The 22,226-nt window shown below is 35.5% G+C and overlaps 1 protein-coding gene across 1 annotated transcript in view; it reads left to right on the top strand.

The window, feature by feature from the left end:
• The window catches only part of Sbf (SET domain binding factor), a 66,247-nt gene that overhangs the window by 6,520 nt on the left and 37,501 nt on the right, over nt 1–22,226 (top strand). The window contains exons 2-3 of the mRNA XM_088259980.1: nt 1,794–1,888; nt 5,417–5,572. Of these exons, the coding sequence (XP_088116106.1) occupies nt 1,794–1,888; nt 5,417–5,572 (251 nt within the window). The remainder of the gene's footprint in view (nt 1–1,793; nt 1,889–5,416; nt 5,573–22,226) is intronic.

The following is a 22,226-nucleotide window of genomic DNA, read 5'->3' as shown; positions in this document are numbered from 1 at the left end:
AAATGGGTAATAAACAAGAATTTAAACGATTTATATATTTGCCAGCGATTTTTATTAAGGAACAACACTGTTCCGCCTTTTAATTTAAGGTGTATTAAGCATTATTATCTTCGTTAGATTAGTTTCGTACACATTACTGTGTCAAATTTACCAAAATTGTTACGGGGTCGGGTATCGGTTATAATAAAAAGTAATTAGGATAAGAATGCTGGGAACAGAGTGAATGGTGCACTAAAATCAGTTTTAGCAAATAAAAATCTATCAGCGGAAGCTAAACTGGCAGTACACAATGGAGTTCTGGTTCCAACCCTTATGTATGGAAGCGAAGCATGGAGTTGGCAAAAGAAGGATGAAAGCAGACTGAATGCAGTCGAAATGCGATCCCTCAGACGAATGTGTGGCAAAACGATGTTTGATAGATGTTCGAATGATGAAATAAGGAAAGAATGTAAGGCTGAGATAAGCATTATCGATAAAATTAAGAAAGGTGTGTTGAGATGGTTTGGACATGTGGAGCGTATGAGTGAAGAAACAACGGTTAAACAAATTTATAGAGCGAATGTAGTTGGAAAAAGAAGCAGAGGACGACCGAGGAAAACTTGGCACAATCAGGTATGTCAAATACTTGAAAGCGGCCGGGTCAGGAGTCGTAATAATCGTCGGGTATGTATGAGGAGATGCATGAATGTAGAAGAGGCAAAGAATGTTTGCAAAGACAGAGTGGTGTGGCGTTCGATTCTCTCTGCCTACCCCTGCGGGGAAGCGGCGTGATGGTTAGTTAGTTAGTTAGTTAATTAGGATAAATCAGTTTATTGAAGGGGTCGCTATGACAGTACAAGGACAAGTGTGTGTGCAGTCTCCTCTGTATCAATCTCATAAGGGTACACCCCTGCTGCCCTGCCCCTAGCGGGCGCACAGGGTCATATTTCAAGTTGTTACAACATTATTGTACGAGTACGGGTATGCTACCCGGCCACTGCTATTTTTTATTTGTCCTACATGCTATTTCTTTCCCATCGCCTTTCCCATATAACAGTAGTGTCCCTAAGGAGCTAACCCCCCAATCTCCTTCATTTGTTTCCTTTCAAATAATCCGATAGTTTGGATCGCAGTGCTGACCATTTTACCTTCGTATGATCCACTTATGATAAGACGCGGTGCTCTATGCACCACTCAAACCAGATAGGGGCTAGAATAAGAATGTTATACAATTATTATTTCGCAATTAATATGGAAGTAGAACACTTCAATTATAGTTCCGCCTTTTTTAATTGGTTGCTGGCAGAAGTAAGAGGGAAATAAAGAAATGGGTTCATATAATATATGGTATTAACAATTATAGTAAAATAGTTTTTGTTTCTTGTTAATATATTCTTATTGCCATTTTTACCAATTGAAAAAATATATCGACAAGTCACGTCAGATGGCTCGGTGGGTCTTCGCGAAACAATCATATTAAAATACATACTTATAAAAATAACTATTTTAACAGTATCGGTAATCATTTTTCACAGTATTGGCAATGAAGAGCTTTTATATTTACGAGCAGGTTTACAGAAAGCAGTAAAGTTCGCAACAAAGTTTGTTTTTACGTTTAATTTCTGCAGCATCTGTACCAAACATAACTTAGGAATTTAAGATTATCTATAGCTTCGTATAAAGCTAGCTCTAGCTAGCGTCGTTACGTTGTACGAGTAAAACATTTTTGAGAATAGATAAACACCTACGGATTGGTTTTGCAATTTCCCACAGTTTTATGTAAGTATATGCTAAAGTGTTGCGTTTTGTTCCAGTCGTTTCTGCTGCTGGAACTAGTTGCGGAGTCATCGTCCAGCGGTTTCCCGAGAAGAACTGGGACGACACCCCTTTCATCGAAGGAATTGAATGGGTAAGCCTTATATCTAGGAATTAACTAAATAACGAATTCAACAACTGGAAACGATTTGTATACATAAAAGATGTTATCAAATGCAGACGGTTTGGTTAATTCACCAGTATTAAATCGTTGTTGAATAGTTCAAGGATATCATATTATTGTTCTTTGATGATACTTTGTGGCAAATTTTATAAACTTTACAAAATAAAATTCCAACTTTGTTTTTAACCACCTTGTATTTTTGGTACTTTTTTCCAACTGGTTGGATATTTTGCATAGAATTTTGTCAAACCTCCCCTCAGTCTGATGATGTCAGTAACGACGAAACCTGGTCACTGCTCAAATAAAATAAATGTGGAAAAAAACTATATGTATAGTTGTTATTTTACTATACACAGGCTATATGACCTGTATTTATTGATTTGGCGTTTAATTTTAATTTATGTATTAATTTTAAATCAAACACAGATTTTTTGAGTCTACTAAGACTCAAAAAATCTGTGTTTGATTTAAAATTAATACATAAATTATATGACCCGTATTTATTTTCAAATGATTTGTCCGTTGATCCGCCGATGATTTTACTCATTCAGTTGAACGATGAAATTTTCGGCTCTAACTGTCATACATATTCAATATTATCGTTTGAACTCGGAGATCAGGCACTAGATACGAAAAATTTCCACGACATTGCGTGTGGAATCTATCGGTGGCTTGCGTGATGGGATTTCCATTTCACTGGCAGACGCGTCGCGTGATTTTTGAAAATACTATCTTGTTTTCGTTTATGCACGAAGACGGAGCTCCTCGGAGTGAGTGCAACGCCGACACGCCGACACGCTGACACGCTCCCTACTCGAGATTACTACTCGAATACTAATGCCCATTTTTACTATCGCTTCTCCGAAAAACTTTATCTCCTGCCATTGGAATGCCGCAAGCGAAACGTCCGACAGGAAAAGAATGCCCAACTTATTTGCTGCGCAATCGACATGTAATAATTGGAAGGGACAAGGTGGAAAGTGAATTAATTAAAGTCCAGGTGTAATTATCACATTGAAAAACCTTAAAACATAAATTATTTTTATATCTCCTGTATGTTATGTTTATAATCTAATCATTAAAAAAAATATATATATATATATATTAAAAATTTAAAAAATATATATATAAACTTTGTATTACCATGTTAGTATTCGGCTCAACACAGGCCATGCCTAAAGAGCCGTAATACGTATAATAAATGTGTATATGAAATGAATATGTATATTGAATGTATCTATGTATTATGAAAATAAATAAATAAATAAATAAAAAATTAAAAAATAATAACACTTTCGAAAAATGGTTAATTACTTGTTTGTTTTATTTTTTATTTATTAAGGTTAATCTATAGTCTTTAACATAGTCGTTTTATGAAATACGATTTTTTCAATGAAAAAAATCGCCCCCACTCCAATTTCATCCCCATAATTAAAATTTTTAAAAAATGACAAGCAAATTTTTATTTTTTTTAACCAGTATCTTAATAACAATTTTCATATACAATATATATTTAAGGTTTCCACATAAAAATATGACCTCCCTTTCGCTTCCTAAGGTTGTGTCTTCTTCTGATCATTATCCGCACCCAGTGGTGCATAGGGCAGTGTATCATATCGAGGTATTGGTAACTTCATCATTAATTATATAAAAGCAAGTCTACCTGTCTTACGGTTAAGGGGCCTGTCCAGGTTGATATATTAATATTATTTGGTAAATTCCACTATTTAGTAGTGGTATTTACCAAATGAAACTTGAATTAAAATAGATAGATATCACCACAATGTGACTGCCGAATCGATTAATAAAATTAAATCAAATGTATATTGGGGTAAAAATTTTGCCGTATTTATATTTAATCCATCGGGAATCGAACTCGAGACCTCCAGCACGGTAACCAAATGTGCTAAACAGCACTCTATAGAGACGTAGGTACAGCTGCGTATTAAAAATACCTTCTTACCCTTCTTTACTTTTTTGATGTTCAATTTAATGTAACATATCGCTCACTCCTTTCAACAACGTCATACATAAAAAATCGTAAATTTTCAGTTGTGCGTGTTTTCGGAATGCCCAGAAAATGCACTATATCCCAGCAAAAGCGGCTTATTTTTTACTTAATATTTACCCGATACAGGGCAGAAAGTGTTGTTTATACATTTTGAAGAAAATGTATTGTTTTACTAATTTTTTAAATATACGAAATATGTTTCAAATTAAGAAAAAACCTTCAGGTATTACCAAAAAAGATCTGTTGCACCGTAAAAAGTTCAATAAGTGGCTTGGTATTCATTTTTATTACATTTTATTATATTCTTAAACTTTAAAAACGATCTCCTGAAAAATCAAGTTTTTTTGATTACATGACGTTGTTGAAAGGAGTGAGCGATATGTACATTTATACAGACAAGAAATGATATATGGGTGATTATATCGTATCCCATTCGTAAGTTCTTCGTAATACCTAAATATCAAAGTATTTTTCTATCTCACTTGTTGAGACTTGAATCATCCATTGTGCAGGAAAAAAACATGGCTATCAAAACCTGACGGCCTAATTGCGCGGTCGGAATTATCGCTCTTGTGGCCATTATTGCCGAATACCAGGCTCAACTTCTCTACGATACCAACTTCAGTATGGCAGTCATTCGAGAGACTGATTTTTACTTTACTCCTGAATGTAATTATTACGTTCGTAATTTTACAACATAAAAACAAAAACAAAAAAAATAAACTGTAGTATTATAGTTGCACGTGTTGGACGAAAGGAATTTCAGCTGGTTTTTTCGTCTCGGCTTTGGGCTATGCTAAGCGAAATTAAGATCACAAACCAACCTTATCAATGTTAAATTATATAAACGTAAAAACAGTTTTTGAGACTAGAAAAAGCCAAAAGGATCTAAACATCCCGATATTAGGTGTATAAAGTGATCACTCCAATCTGCCAATGTAAGCTCTGTAAATACCGAGACTTCCATATTGCCACCGTTAAAGACTCTCCATCTGTGCTGAGAGTACATGAAAGCTCTCCCAACCGCATTTCCGGATCTGATACAGAAACATCTAGGCTTCCTGATAGACCTCACTCTTGCAAAGCAATTTTATTTTATGAACTTAGTTGCGAAAATTATTTAAAAATGTGAAACAGATTTGTATTCTGATTTTACTGTTAGAGTACGATTAAATGTTGGTAATTTTTGTACTTATAGAACCTTAATCTGAGCTGAGCGTACGATTAAAATGTTGGTAATATGTGTCCCTATAGGACTATTCATCTGTGCTGATTATACAATCAAAATGTTGATAATATGTGTCCTTATAGACTATTCATCTGTGCTGAGAGTACAGTTAAAATTTTGGCAATATTTGTCTTTATATCCTCTTCATCTTTGCTGAGAGTACAATTGAAATATTGGTAATGTATGTCCTTATAAACTATTCACCTGTGCTGAGAGTACGCGCGAAATGTTGGTATAATACTCGTGTTGTTGTGCGCAGTTCTGCCAGCCGCTGGGATGGGCGCTGTCGCGGAGCCGCCAGGAGCCGCGCTTCTTCGTGGCCGTGCTGACGGACGTGGACGCCAACCGCCACTACTGCGCCTGCCTCTGCTTCAACGAGACGGTCGAGATTACGCCCACCAAGCCCGCCGATGAGGTCAGTCTCCTTCCGCCTCACTCTGCCGTCTTGTGTCATATAGCCTATTCAAATAACCGATACGAGGGGTCTACCTACCCCGTGTATTGGTTATTTCAACAGGCTATAATATCACCCTGGCCATTGATTCCATACGGAATTAATGTTTTGTAGTGTAGAGAACTTTGTTTCAGTACCTTTATTTCTAATGACTCTCGCATTTCTTTAACTGGTTGTCCATCCGTATGTTTTTGATGCTCTGTGAATATACCCATAGTTTCCCTACCACAAACACCATGGCACGCCACTGCTTATAATATTTTCTGCATTTAAAACTCCAAAAAATTGCCACGTTGCAGTGCTATTAAATGCTGATTGCAGTCGAATAGTTTATTGTTCTGTACATCATTATTATAATTACAAACTTACGCGGTCTTGACCCACTACATTGGCACTCGATTCGTTTTTTTAGCTTATCCGGCTACTTGCGATGTCGTTATTAGTATTTTTGTGACTAATACCGAGTATTCTCTTCAGCCGCTCGGAAGACAATAGAATTGTTTGTGAAATGCGAAACATCGCCGGATTGTAATTTCGCAATGACGACATCGTCCGTGAAGCTAAAATCCTTATCAAACCATCCAACAGAACGATTCTGCCTTCTGTACTAGTAAAGACAATAAATAACGTTAAAGAATGCAGTCTTTTGTACTTTGACGACTCGTTTAGGAAAAATATCGAAATGTGTCCTTACACTAAGTCAAATAAATATCTTTATTTTTTTCGCCCCGTGTTTAAAAAAAAAAATTATATTATCTCTCTTTTTTATCCATCGTTTACCTTGTGTACACTTAATAATTCGCGACTACCGGTTTCGGAAAATATTTCCGGTGTTGTTGTGGGTAAAATAATTGTGCGTAAAATATTATTTTATTTTAAACCGGTCTGGTCATTTTAATGACCTGACGATGGAATGATTTTCAGAATCCGGTAGTCACGAATAAGTGTTATTAAAAGTGGTATTACACAAAATAAACAATGGATGATAAGCAGAGTGTTTTATTACCATACCACAAAGTTAACGATGCTTTTAATATACAAAATATATTAATATTATCTTTTTACATTCTTACTGCTCGTAAGATTGTTTTAAAATGTATAGCCCAATTTTTTAAAACTGGTTTGAACTTACCGAAAAGGCAAATACACCACAGAGAATTAATGAAATATTGCTCAGATGGGTACGGATAAAACTTATCATTGGAAATCCCTTTTTTAATTTAAATTTTACTCGGTACATTAATACCAATATATTGCTATTTGCCAAGTAAAATTTAAATTAAAAATTAATAGATATTACGGAACGGATTTTTCCCCACGCAAATTTTGTAAAAAAAAGTGAATACCTACGCATAAAATAATCCAACAAATTATTAATCGAGTACCTTCCGACTGTATCAAGTTGAGGCCTCCTTTCTGAACGACCCCCTTGACTGTCGTGCCGTGTAACTTCTAAGTAATGGACGTATAAACTTTATAATTACACTCGCCTACTAATTAAACGAATCCATCTTCAAGAACCCCCTTTCTCGGTAAAATAACGGTATCATAGACGAGCGAGTGCTGTTTCATTACGATTGCAGATCTATATAATATTTACATATATGTTTACGTCTTTTCTATTTAAGTTTTATTCTGCTCACTGGCAGAGAAAGTAAGATGATTTGGTTTTATAATAATAATAATAATAAATTTGGATAACTTATACAGCGCCATTTTCGTAAAAAAATACCTCAAGGGCGCCTCACGGTGAATTCATTGGGGAAAATATTATGGTGGAAATGATTTAGCAAACAAATGTGTTTTTAGTCTTTTTCTAAAGATCATCTCACTCTCACTATTTCTAACCATTGGTGGAAGAGCATTCCACGCCGTCGGTCCTGCAACAGCAAAGGCACGCTCGCCAAATTTAGTGCGTTGGTTGCGAGCTGGTAAGATAACTTTGCCCATTGCAGATGTTGTTGCCGATCGAAGCGTGAGACGTCTATCAACCAATTCATCTGGAATACACAGCTCCTTAAGATACTCTGGAGCCATATTGTGTATTGATTTATACATGAGTAGGCAGAGTTTATACTCAACCCTTTCGGGAAAGCGTAACCAGTGGAGTTTGTGAAGTAGTGGGGTGATGTGACTGAATTTAGAAATTCCAAAAATTAGTCTCGCTGCTGCGTTTAACACTGATTGCAGTCGAGTCATTTTATTGTTTGGTAGACCCGTGTATATACCGTTACAATATTATATATTTTTAAAAGTAATATATAGTATTGTTTATATATTTTTAATAGTAAAAACCAGTAATCCTTCTATATAATAATAAAAATATTGGATAATTCATAGAGTGCCATTTTCGTAAAAAAAACTACCTCACAACATTTCAATTAAAATGTAAAATATAAATCCGCGATTCAATGAAGGGGGAAAATTACTCACTTTCATAGTTTCTATCTGCTGATGGAGGAGCATTCCATGCCATCGGACCCGCAACAGCAAATGCTTCTGTCGTACATTGACTTATAAGTGCTGAAATAGGTCTCCCTTTTTTCGCCAGAACGTGGTATCATCAATCTAACGCATAAAATTTGTGTTTCACTAAAACCGCGCCACTTCGGCGGATATTATTTACGGAAAGATAAATCGAGTGATCATTTCAATAAAAACATCTCCACATTATAGAGGTTAGCGTGCTCGGTCCCGGGATCGATTCTCGAGGAGTCGGAATAAACTGATTTTTACTCTAACACTAATTGAATATCATTCTGAATATAATATGTGTATCTTGTCAGTGCGCTGACCGTCCGATCTACCAACAAGCTTCGTGTTGTCCAGAGGGCAATGGAAAGTGCTATGTTTAGAGACAGCAGCAGAATTCGATTATATAATAATGATATCATGCAAAACACTAAAAAACGACATTATGAAAATGGAAATTCGTTTAGCCAATGAATGAAGCAGTAGACCAAACGGTCTGTGGGACGACCGGAGCGTAGCAGGAAGCGTAGTACAGAAGAAGATGGAAGACCTCGAGGGAGGACTATGTCTGGCAGTGTATGGATATGGGCCGAGGATGAGGTATGGCGAGGGAGTCTTCTGCAGACGATTTTCTGCATCTTGTCGGTGTCACTCGCCGGGTACGCAGGCACCGCAATACGGTAGACGGTGGATGGTGGACGGTGGACGGTGGACGGTGGATGGCGCGCGGTGAGTCACGCGGCCGGCGGCCGGCGGACCGTGGAAGGCCGGTGCGGGTCCGCTGCCTCCGCCATTGTGCGGCCGCTGTAGGTAGGTAGGTCCCTCATCCTCCCCGGAGCCTGCTGTAGAGGCCGCTTCATCGCTTCTCCCCGAGAGCCTGATCAAAGATCGAATAGGTTACGTTTCTTATTGGTAAACAAATCAATATTTAAAAAAAAACAAGCACATCGGTAATATGGAATACTAGAAGAATTTAACTGCGAAACAATCCATAGGTGGACACCTGTGGGAACTTCATACTGGTTTATGCTGGTTTTGATGGCATCGCTATTTACTTCTCGAAACTTTTTAAAAATAAAACAATAGATGCCAAACTTGGCATATTGGCTTAGTTTCGATGAGCGAATTTTGCAAATAAAAATGATTCACGAACTTATCGATATTTCGGATTCATATCAAAGATAATGTAAAAATCCATTGTATGTTTTGAAATGATTATAATCAATATAAATCGAAAAACTAGTAATGGTTCCTCTGAATTTATTTATTTTGTGACTGCTGTTTCGCCTTGCAAGACTATTTTTGTTCACGTTAACCACCTTTATAGACTCCTTTTTTCAAATTTCAATGAGACCAGTGCCGATTGTTTCGTATAAAATTATTTTTTCAAATTTCAATGAGACCAGTGCCGATTGTTTCGTATAAAATTATTTAAGAATTTGCACGCGTATTTCCTCTTTTCTATGTTTATGGCCGTTCCGGTGCTATGTGATTTTATAGACACACTCCTCCCATTTCCAACGCCGATATTTCCCTGTCGATCAATTTTAGACCACAGGTGTTGAAAACGTCGATCGTTGAAAAATTTTAACGCGCCATCGACCTTTTTAAAGATCTATTTTCAGAAGTGGTCTGCTCCGGAGGGAGCTGGAAATTCCTACATGGGAGAATTAAAATAAGCAACCGACCACCGAAACGGATGTTTAAATACTCAGATTTTATTCTAACCAAAACATTCAATAACATTTAACCCGCAGTTGTTTAAAAACAACCTAACATTCGAGGATTTATTTCTCTCGGGCCATTTGCTCACGCGAAACTGTATTCTTCGTACATTCGATTCTGCTCGATCGGGCCATCGATTAATTGGGGCAGCCGCTTATTTGGGCCAAATCTCAGCAATGGCAACAAAACTAAGGAACTCATAGTAATTTTCATCGCCTTATTGGAACAGTTAATTGAGGTAAATGGAGATCGATAAACGAAGAGGTTTCAAGAAAAAATAAAGTTATATGCGGAAGAGGGATATTCTGGACATATAGTTTTTGCGGCACGAGGCGAATTTATCACTTAAATAATACAGGGGTTAATAAAAGGGATTATAAGAAGAGGAATAACACTAAAATTAGCTATGTGGAACAGTTAGACGAGAAGGCAGGCATTGTGTCCTATAAAGATTTGAAAAAATCTGACTTAGGACAGAACGGTGGAATGTTCTGCACAGCCAAGAGTCTAACTCATAAATATATCTAAAAGTTCTCATTATTAGAAATCTTTAAGCATTGTGTTTATCCTAATTTTAGCACAGGTGAATTTAAGTAACTTTTATTTTTTTGTACCCTCTGTGACGTTTGGTTTATATTTTCTTCTAACCCTCATCCGCACCCCAATGGTGCATAGGGCACTGCATCGTATCTTGATCGTTAAATACACGAAGGAAAGGTGATCAGCCTTCCGCTTCAGGTACCAGTCCAGGGTCATATTAAATAAATATTAGACTGAAAAATCACTAATATTTATTTTGACCCTCTTGGGAATCGAACCCGGGACCTCCAGCATGGTAGCCTAGCGCGCTAACCACTACACTATGGAGGCGGACAAAGGGTTTATATTTACCCTTTATTATTATTAGGGTTTTTACAACTCGCGAAGTAATAGTGTTCGGAGATCGATTTACAATGTGATATTTAAAGTTATTTTGTATGTTGATCGTAGTCTACGATTATCCACTTACAATACTTATTTATATACACAACGAATGATTATACATTCAATCTGTATCAACCGAAACAGGACTAAGCGGTGTATTTTTAAAATACTGTAAAATCGTCACCTGGAGCAACCGACAACCTGCTTTAAAACTAGCACCTCGTACGGGAGCCGGTTGTTACTTTGAAACCGGTCGACGATTATTTTTACGGCGGCCAATAACATTTTCAGCATTTTAAATATTAATTATGAAGCTTCTCCGAAATTCCTTTAAAAGTTATCGCTAGTTTGTGACCATTTTATATTTCAATAAAGCGGCAGAGTACGCAATGTGTAGGTACTTTTATTGATTAAAGAATTATCTTTTTGGCGAGTCATCTTAACAAAAAGTTACTTAGATACGCATAACAACTCATCGAAATATTAGTCTACCGGTTTCGAGACGTATCGTCTCCTCGTCAGGACAATGCTACACTAGCATGAAAACATTATATTTTTTTATAAATTTGGCGTTAAATTGTTAGAACTTCATAATTTATATATTAAATATTAAAATCAAACACAAATTTTTAGAGTCTTCTTCTTTTAACCCTTATCCGCACCCAATGGTGCACAGGGCATTGCATCTTATTGACGCAATGTTATCTTGATCGTTAACAGATGAAGGCAAGGTGATCACTCCTGCGCTTCGGGGACCAGTCCAGGGTAATATTAAATAAATTCAGAGTCTACTAAATTGTATTTTATTATTAAAAACACATAAAATTAAAATTTGCGACACTCGTTTCGCCTTGTTATGATGGCATTTTCAAACATTTTCAAATATTAATTTTATTATTATATATAATATATAAACATTATACATCACTAACGTATCCAATATTCGCACGCTTATAAAGAACTTGATTTCATACTAAGAATGTTGGTTTTCTGTCCGATTGATAATGCGCGCGATAAGTATTTTGTGAAGGTGCTGCGATCGTCCTGACGAAGAGAGGGGTAAGGAATATAGTAACGTTAGTGATATTGTAATTGATTTAGTACGCAGATGTGGGCACATTCCACCAGACGTCACACATACTCGAGACATGCCCGTGGAGATAAGAGACCGGCTATTTTTATGTGACAATGAATGCGTTACTAAAACATTTAACCTTGATTATTTTACGTCGCCGAAGGTCTCTGTCGAACCGCACAATCGGCACAATACCGACCCGATCTTAATTTATCTATTCCGATTCTAGTCCGCTCGCTTTGTCTGTAAGCGATTTACTACAAATTGATATTCTATTTTTTATACATTATATTATCGGCGGGTTTGTATGAGGAGATGCATGAACGTGGAAGAGGCGAAGAATGTTAGCAAATACAGAGTGGTGTGGCGTTCTATTCTCTGCCTACCCCTGCGGGGAAGCGGAGTGATGGTTAGTTAGTTAGTTAGTTAGTTAGTTTTTTTTTTTTTTTTTTTTTTTTTTTTTATTTATTGACTTGGCGTTTAATTTGTAGAACTCCATTTTAATTTATGTATTAATTTTAAATCAAACGAACATTCGTTTGATAATGCCCTAACAAGGCGAAACAATTGTCACAATATAATTTTTTATGTGTTTTTTGTTAATAAAATACAACTTAGTAGACTCAAAAAATCTGTGTTTGATTTAAAATTAATACATAGTTAGTTAGTATTTTTTATTATTAATCTTTAAGGTAGTTTGGACATGTGGAGCGAATGGATAGCGACAGAATGACTAAAAAAATATATGTGGCGAATGTGAGTGGAAGAACAGAACGAGGATGGCCGAAAAAGACTTGGCACGATCAGATCAATCAGAACCTAAAATCTGGTGGTGTAAAAGTCTGCGTAATCGGAGGGCATGTATGACTAGATGTATGGATGTGAAGGAAGCGAGGAGTGTATGTCAGAACAGAAGATTGTGGCGTTCAATCCTCTCTGCTTACCCCTTCGGGAAAACGATGTGATGGTGGTAGTAGTAGTAGTCAATAAAATATTATTTGAATTAAATATCGCTTATAATTAACCTTATTACAAAAATACGACTTTCATATTCGCGCATTCTTTATTTTTCTGACCCTTCGCGATAAATACATAAAATATTTGAACTCAAAGGATTTGTAGATATTAGAGGTACATTTAGAATAAGTGCGGGTATGTAACCCCGAGTATCTTAGTCATAACCGCTACTCTCCCTTTTCCTACCTATTATTCCTTCCCCCTTTTCTTTTTCACTTACAGTTTTCAACCTGAACTCCTTTATTTTGGAATCCTACAATCTGGAGAGCAGGACTGATAGTCTTGCCTTCATATGATTAATTATTAAGTTTACCGCGTCGATCTGATGCGGTGCCCTATGCACCATCTGCGGATAGGGGTGAAAATAAGAATAATTATCAATCTACTATTTATTTAATATTACCCTGGACTGGCACTTGGAGCCCAGGGCTGATCACTTTACCATCATGTGTTTAACAATCAAGATAACACTGCTTCTGTACGTAGTAGTTCACCATTGGGTGCAGATAAGGGTTAGAAGAATATTGTTTTTTTTAAATGGCAATCGTGGAAGATCTCTCACTGGCCTTTGAAACAATGAATGCTATAATAGCCAGACCACAAGCAGATCGCGTGCTATTTTTTTTAAAGATTGATACTAAGAACTAGTTTTTTATTACCATCATCTGGTGCATGGCAGAAATATTACAACGGAAATGAACACATAATGGAGTGCGAGGAATATTAATCAATCACTTTTTTGCTTTGTATATTATTGAGAATTAGGGCATAGACGTGTTAAAACTTTGTACTGAACATATGACATTTTAGGATGTCGCGAGGAAAATATTAAAAGTATGTTCTTGTGGCGAAAAATCCATACAACAAAAGAGTGTTTACTAGATTCCCACCCTTTGTCATTTAAAAATCGTCTTTAAAATCTTAAAAATTGTAATTTAAAAATATTACCGTCATTTTAAAATCATATTTTTTACGGTAAATTATTGTCGCACTGTCTTAATCCATACAAACGCAACCTGATTTGTTCTGTTTAGCGATTTTTTTTGGCAGACGATGATGGCAGTAGGCAGAAATTAGGGACAAGTCTTTTCTGCTTTTTCTTTCACTATGTTTTCGGTCGATCAAGATTTGTACATCAGATTGATCTTGAATTGCTCATATTTACCTTTTTTCGATTCCTTACCGATATTATTTTTAAAAATATTTATGCCAATAGTATAAATAATCTCATATGTGTTCTATGGAATCGACATACCTACATACGTACCTACACGGAGGTGTTTATCGAATAAACAGAAACTGCACTCTCGGTATGTTATCGAACACGACTTCACCGCGCGTTTATGATCTCTTCGGGGTAATCGATACTTTTACTGCAGATATTGGATTTTGTTAGAAAACAAATCACGAGAAATAGTTTGGATTTTTCAGACATCCGATACAAATTTGCTTTACTTCCCGATTCAACGATATTAATAATAAAACACCTTTCTACATAAAAATGACGCCATTAACATCAAATCGTATTATCTTCATTGTTTCCTTATCGATTTGTTTAATATGCGAAACAAAATGTGGATTTTATTGTAATTCGTAATATTTTAAGAGTTTAATAATAGGTATGGATGGATCGGGTAATAAAATGCGAATGTTTTATAATATCGGCAATTTTTGAATAATTATTTGCCAAACGAAAAAATACTATTGTTTATATTCTGTTATGCTAAAACTAAATTTGTTGAAAATTACAGGTGCACGAGATATGTTTATTATACATGTAAAGAAATATTAAATGTATGTACTCATTGCGATATGTACGGAAAAAATAGTTTCGAAATGAAAACATCGAGAAAAGCAAAACACAATGTGTAAAAGTACGTTATCTCTGTTTTTAAATCAACCATTTTCATTAAATTTGTTTACATAATTTCCATCTACTTATTTTGAGGGTACAATAATAATATTTTGGGATTTTAATAGGTACAATTTTTACGTACAAAATCGAGTGCGCTTGATAACGCCATATTGTAATGTGGTGTTTCTCAATACTCTCTAAAAATGAACGCAGTCAAAATGATTGATGTGTTTACTACTTATATCGCTATTATTTCCTTATCAATCAATGTCAACACGGATTTACTGAAAATAAAATCAATCAAAAAATGACACTTGTGCACTCGTTACATCCGTAATCCTAACCACAGATTCGGATACATTTCAATCGCATTTTAATGGAAATCGGCACTGGCACCTACATTATAAAAGGAAAACATTAAATGTTTCATTGGTTCGAACATTCCCTTCGTATATTAGCAGATAGCTTTTCTATTGAAGCTAGGTACATAATGTTCACTTCGCCCGATTTTGGCATGTTTTTTTATGAATTTAAATTATCAATATAACCCGCAGTTTTCGATCAAGCAGTTCCACGCAAGCCCCCTGCCTTCTGCCTCCTGCCTCCTGCGCAAGCATTACTCGGTTACCAAATCTGATAACAAACACGAAATTCTTGTTTTTTTTCATACCATTACAGAACGAACGGCATCCGTTGTGTAACCCATTTACTGCATAAAAAATGTAGCGATTCAAACCGATTAAATTGTATTAACATATAACGACGGTGGAAAATGAAAACTGCGTAAGTGGATTTTAAAAACTTCAAACATGAATGAAACCGATTTTTTTTAACAACGACTGCAAACAATATTACAGATCTTCTTGGATTTTTAAAGAAACAACTCTTACAAAAAATGCATTACTAAAGAGATATTCCAAGAGATAACCTAGTTATCAATGTACCCCATATTATAGTAAAATTTTGGATTGGTGAAGTTTCAAAAGGCGTCGGCACTCTAGCATCTTAACGATTGTGAAAATTCAATAAATATATTTAAATTGTTTTGAAGAAAAAAATATATATTTAGAAAACAGTAATCGTTAAATGTCTTAAAGGACCTATCTCTGACAAATATTGTACATTTTTAGTTGTCGTCAGTTTTTATAAAATGAGACCAATATATTCGATCGAAGACCAATATATTCGATGCGTAGTCCGAATATCATATTATATTAGATCGATAATAATAATAAATACGGTTTTAGTCGGACGATACAAACAAATAGAGACCACGAGCGTTAGACATTTGCGTTTGTCAGGTGCCGCATCCAAGCGTTATATGTTATTGTTGTAGATATATTCTGTTTTTAAAGTTTTTTTTATGGAAAAATCAGATACGGGGCATTGGTTTTTTAATGACTTTTCCTATGCTACTGACCGCGATAACTATATCACTTTCCTCCTGTTAGAATATGGTATAATTAAACCTCGAGCCTTCGTAATGCTGTTGTATTTTCTTTGTGATTATCTGACGGTTATAATTAGTTCGGATACGATTTGTGGAACTATCAGGGCTTATCGGCAGATCCGTTCCGGTGTAACTCAACACGTATCGCAGTGACTAGTAACTACTCACTCGGACATGCATGATTAAAATATGTAAGAAGTCGTATTTTGTGATTTTGGCTTCTCTCGTTATTTTTTTTTATTTACGACTTCATTTATGGCTTTATTTATGGGTCTAATTGCACTTTTGCGAAGATCTAATTCACTTTTATAAAAAATATTTTCACGATACAAGATGCAGAAAACCATATTCACATAATCCACACTGTCTCTTCCATTTTCAAATAAACATCTCTGATTGGTTCCTCGTCACTGCATTCGATAATAAGCATTTTCGATAACATTGATAAAGTTGTGTTGAGATGGTTTGGACACGTGGAACGAACGAGTGAGAAAAGAACAGTAATAAGGGCAAACGTAGTTGGAAGTTGAAGCAGAGATAGATCGAAAAAAACTTAACATTATCAATATAATAGTTCAAGTACTTGGGCGTGGACAGGTTAAGAGTTTGAAAAATTATTATGAGATGAGTAAATTTGGAGAGGCGGAGAACATTTGCACAGAAATAGTGGTAAAGCATTCCATCCTCTCCCTGTACCCCCTGCGGAGAAGCGACATGATAGTTAGTTATTTGCTATTTTTACAAAGCGGTGGGTGTAGTATATGAAGCCTACCCTAATCTAGCGAGTAGCGTTCATTACCATATTTCTCATGAAGATATCTCCCTAAGCGAGCCGCCTGGCGACCAATTCAGCAAGATTCTCCTTTTTATGGCGTAATGTATTAGGCTGACTGATCTGTTCTCATTAGATCCCGGTATCAAGTTCCCTACCACTAATTTCACAGCGGATCCAATATTTGACGCAGAGCTCGCCTTGGGGCTCGTTCGGACACGAAACTTGTAATTGGTTGCTATTTATTTGTTTTTTTTTTCAATTTTGATTCATTTAGTATTCGACTATAACATGCTATAAGTGCGCTTTATTTTCGATTACATTGGAATATCTTTATTCGTGATTCATCCGTTCCCGAAGGTCTATCGATTATAGGATTTTTTTCAGCATCAGACATCAACAAATGGTACATAACAAGAAACCTTGATCGTAGTAAGATTACATTAAAATCGCATAAAAAAGTGACGTGAAAAAGTTCAATTTTTTTATAATTATATAGAACTTAAATTTGAGCAATATTGTTGTCAGTCATGGATAAAATGGTAAATGATACGCAGTGTGTAAAAGGGATCATGTAAACCAGCCATTGTAAGCCCTGTAAATCCTCGGACTTTCATATTCCTATTTAAAGATCATAATTTATCGATAAAACTTTTTCGATGATGATTTCTGTTTTATCATTCCTAGATATTTATTCGACACGGAAGTTAACGTTTTATTTACGTAGTGTATATATCTTTAACTTTACTTTATGCGATAAACCAAAAATAAATATCAATTCTGTGAGCGGGGAGAGTTCGAAATATTGATTGACGCCTTCGATATTCCTCACGGTCTTAATTTATTGTAGATACTTTCTTATTCCCTTATCCGCACTCAGTGGTGCATAGGACACTGCATCGTATAGATGCAGTGTTATCTTGATCGTTACTTATAAGAAGGCAAGGTGATCACTCCTGCGCTTCATGGACCAGTCCAGGGTAATATTAAATCAATATTGGAGTGTAAAATTACTAATAATTATTTTCACCCCCCTGGGACTTTCGAACCCAGGGCCTCCAGCATGGTAGCTAAATACGCTAACCATTACACCACGGAGGCGGACAAAGGTTGTTGATACTAATGTATGTACATATACATAATAGATGTCAGGCGATGCGCGATGCGTATAGCGTGCACATCGCTCACTCCTTTCAAGAACGTCACGAATAAAGAAACTTGATTTTTCAGGAGAACGTTTTTAAAGTTTAAAAATATAATACAATGTATTAAAAATAAATTATCAAGCCACTTATTGAACTTTTTACTGTGCAACAGATCTTTTTAGGTAAAACCTGAGTATTTTTTCTCCATTTGAAAAATATTTTATTTAAAAAAAAAAAAATTAAACAATACATTTTCTTCAAATGCAAAAAACAGCACTTTTTGCCCTGTAACGGGTATATATTAAGTTAAAAATATGCCGCTTTTGCTGGGATAAAGTACATTTTCTGGGCATTCCGAAAACATGTAGGTACAACTGAAAATTTACGGTTTTTTATATATGACGTTGTTGAAAGGAGTGAGTGACATGTTGACCATATTGGGCTCGAGGTCCGCTATTCCGCCGCCCCTGGTGCAGGATCCGAGCTGAAGTAGGCACTCGGAAGTGGAGTCTAGACAGGAAGCGCCCGGTGCAGAGGTGAGGAAGATCTTCAGTTTCGTCACGCACCACCCATAACAATGCCAAGGACGGACGGCCATCACAATCAATACACAAAACGGCAGACATGTTGGAAAAATGCAGAGAAGGAAACAAAATATTCACGTTAAAAAATTGCTAATTGAAATTCGTAGAATTAGTTGTCATACAAGTAGTTCTGAGGTTGGACCGGTTGTCCGCCTCCTTAGTGTAGTGGTTAGCATGTTGACTTCCGTGCTAGAGGTCCCGGGTTCGATTCAAAGTCAAAATATATATATTTACCGAGTAAAAGTTAGATTGAAAATGAAGAGATATTACCGCAGAGTGACTGCCGAATAAATAAATGAAATTAAATGAATGTTCATTATTTTTTGACATCTCAACATAGATTATTTACAGGGCTTACGATCGTCATAGGCTGGTTTAGGTGATCACTTACACACGTGTAACATTTATCAATTCTACCCATGATTGATAAACCACACTACTCAAATTCTCGAAACGTCTAGATATATTGATCAAACTCGTAACAGAGTATGCGCGACTTCACAATAACCATCTATGGTGGGGTGAGGAAAGCTTTTCACCTGCGGTTCCAGGTACGACCGGAGGGAAGTTGTCCGAAGAACCACCTAACCTATCATCGACCCGATGTGTCACTACTCAGTCGTCAATGGCGACAATAAGGCAGTTTTAGTTTGATGTTCAACAAGTATATACAATTTTATGTTCCGTTTGTTCCGCCTCTCGTTGAATCGACTAACTTGGCTCTAGACTAGACTAGAACTAATAATAAATTCACGGCGTTTACTTGCGTATACCGTACATTGTGCACAATGTGTACCTACGTAATTCCTTCTACATGCTGACATAACGTAACTTACACAATGTTACATTTTATGTTCCGTTTGTTCCGCCTCTCGTTGAATCGACCAACTTGGCTCTAGACTAGACTAGAACTAATAATAAGTTCACGGCGTTGTACACAATGTGTACCTACGTAATTCCTTCTACATGCTGACATAACGTAACTTACACAATGTTACATTTTAGGTTTTTATGATGTTTTTCTAACTATAGGAATCCGCACTGATTTCTCCGTAATTATGTGTATCGTGAAATCAAAATAAATAAATTGAGGTGGATTAAGTAACTTTTAATAAAATGCCAATGTTGTTAGATACAGAAGCTAGATTTATCTTTAAACCCTTATCCGTACCTCAATGGTGCAGTGCCCACTGCATCATAAAAACGCAGTGTTATCTTGATCGTTAATACATGAAGGAAAGGTGATCAGCCATCCGCTTCAAGTACCAGTCCAGGGTAATATTGAATAAATATTAGAGTGAAACAATCACTTATATTTATTATATAACCCCGATCGCGCTGACCATTACACTACGGAGGTGGAAAAGATTTTTAAATTTATCTTCACTTAATTTATCTATATAGACATAGCGTTCGTAATCGAACCCCAGGTTGTATATTTATAAGTATAGTTACGTTTTTATTAGTTTTACTAGGTAACAAAGTATCCAGATTTATGAAGAATAATATGGTTATTGAACCAGCGATTTAGACGTCTATATGTTCTGTATTTATGGTACATTTAAAGCCGTAGAAAATCGAGTAGGTACTTTTATCAAGTCGCTGACCTAAAAACCTTTGCAGTGAGCATTTGCTCTGCAATGGAAGATACAATATTTTACTTATAACTATTGGCAAGTTGGAAATAACTAACCAACTGAAAATAACTGCCAACCTTATGCTGTACGACTTCTTAATAATGTCTGAAAACATACTTTCAACGGAATAAGAGAGAATAAAGGTAACATAATACGGGAGATATCGTATTAACAAAAGTATAAAAACATATCGGCTAAAATTGGATATATCAAATTATATGGTTACAAATAAGTACAAATAGGCTCTCGCGTATTAAGTTTATTTTTTTTTTAAATTTATTTACTGACTTGGCGTTTAATTTGTAGAACTCCATTTTAATTTATGTATTAATTCTAAATCAAACACAGATTTTTTGAGTCTACTAAGTTAATTTTTGTTTTTTGTTAAAGTTTATTTTTGTTTTTTGTTAAAGTTTATTTTTGTTTTTATTTATACTATTTTAGAAATACGAAACGTAGATAAAAGACGACAATGAACATTTCAAAATTCGATACTTTTGCGGTTGCGTCATTTTACCTTTCTATCAATTGGTAAAACCTAACTATTAGATGCCATAACTAGGCGAAACAATTGTCACAATATAAATTTTTAGGTGTTTTTTTTTATAAAATACAACTTATGTAGTAGACTCAAAAAATCTGTGTTTGATTTAAAAATTAATACACAAACTAACTATCAGAGTTGACTCGAACATAGTACTAACACGGACGAAAGTCTTGTATATGGAGTGTTAAGGGGATATTCGCAAAGACAGAACTCATTCGCCGGCTAACCGCCGAAGAAGTAACATGTCTTTCCACGCCCGATTTTTTTTAAAGAATGTATATGTATATATGAATATTTTTTGTTTTTTACAATACATTTAGAAAAAACTTACCTTTCAATAGCTCTTTTCTTTTCATAACCATATAATTATTTCGAAGAAAGACTTATTTTTTCAATACAAAAACGGTGTTTTAAGAAAAGAAAAAAATAATTTCGTAAAATGTTACCTGGGTTAAGAGAAAATTAAGTTGCGACTTAACGAATACCGGGCCTTAAATACGTATGGAATCGACGCCCAGCGGTAGATAAACTTATAATCTTACGCAAAATCTGCATTAATGCCAAATAAACGATTAATGGTTATAAATTAAAGTATAATCTGCTATTTTGAATGGTAGGAATTAGAGATAAGAGCCGTTAAGGTGAGATTTTATCGTGGGAAAGATTGTTCTGTTCAAGTGTCCGTCAGTCATTCTGCGAGTAGCCGCTTACCGTCGATTACGGTGAAGCGATCAATTATCGCCAACCTACCTTTGTTGAAAATGCACAAAAAAATCTCATTTTTTTCCATGGCACAATAAGCGTGTAAAAGTTAAATTTAAATTATTAATAAATATATTGTAATTTAACGGTGTCCTCATATTTTTACGTAGAACTGTCGGAACGTTATTGATATGATATATGATGATTAATGAAACATTGCGCCTTCCTACCCTACTCCGCACCCAATGGTGCGTAGGGCACTGCATCGTATTGACGCAGTGTTATCTTGATTGTTACTTGCATGAAGGCAAGGTGATCACTCATGCGCTGGGAGCAGTCCAGGGGGATATTAAATAATATTAGAGTGTAAAAATCATGAATATTTATTTTCACCTCCCTCCCCCCTGGGAGTCAAACCTGGGACCTCCAGCACGGTAGCTAAACACGCCAACCATTACACCACGGAGGCGGACATAAAATAATGAAAAAAGGTCTTAGAAATCTGTTTTTTGTTTTTTTTGTAAAGTAATATAAAAAAAATATTAAATTATTTTAAGATGATAGATCAAGCGATGTTTATATAGTTTTCTCGAAATATTGACTAGAATTTTACTATAAAAAAATATTTAAAAAAAATGCCTTTAAGACAGGTATATTTTCTTATTTTTTTATTTATCGAAATGGCTGCTTCTTTTCGAGTTTCTATTGCG

Source organism: Brachycentrus maculatus, unplaced genomic scaffold (assembly GCF_059751285.1).
Source record: "Brachycentrus maculatus isolate JH-2025_06_01 unplaced genomic scaffold, ASM5975128v1 h1tg000122l, whole genome shotgun sequence".
NCBI lineage: Eukaryota > Metazoa > Arthropoda > Insecta > Trichoptera > Brachycentridae > Brachycentrus > Brachycentrus maculatus.
This window is presented reverse-complemented; position numbering and strand designations above follow the sequence as displayed.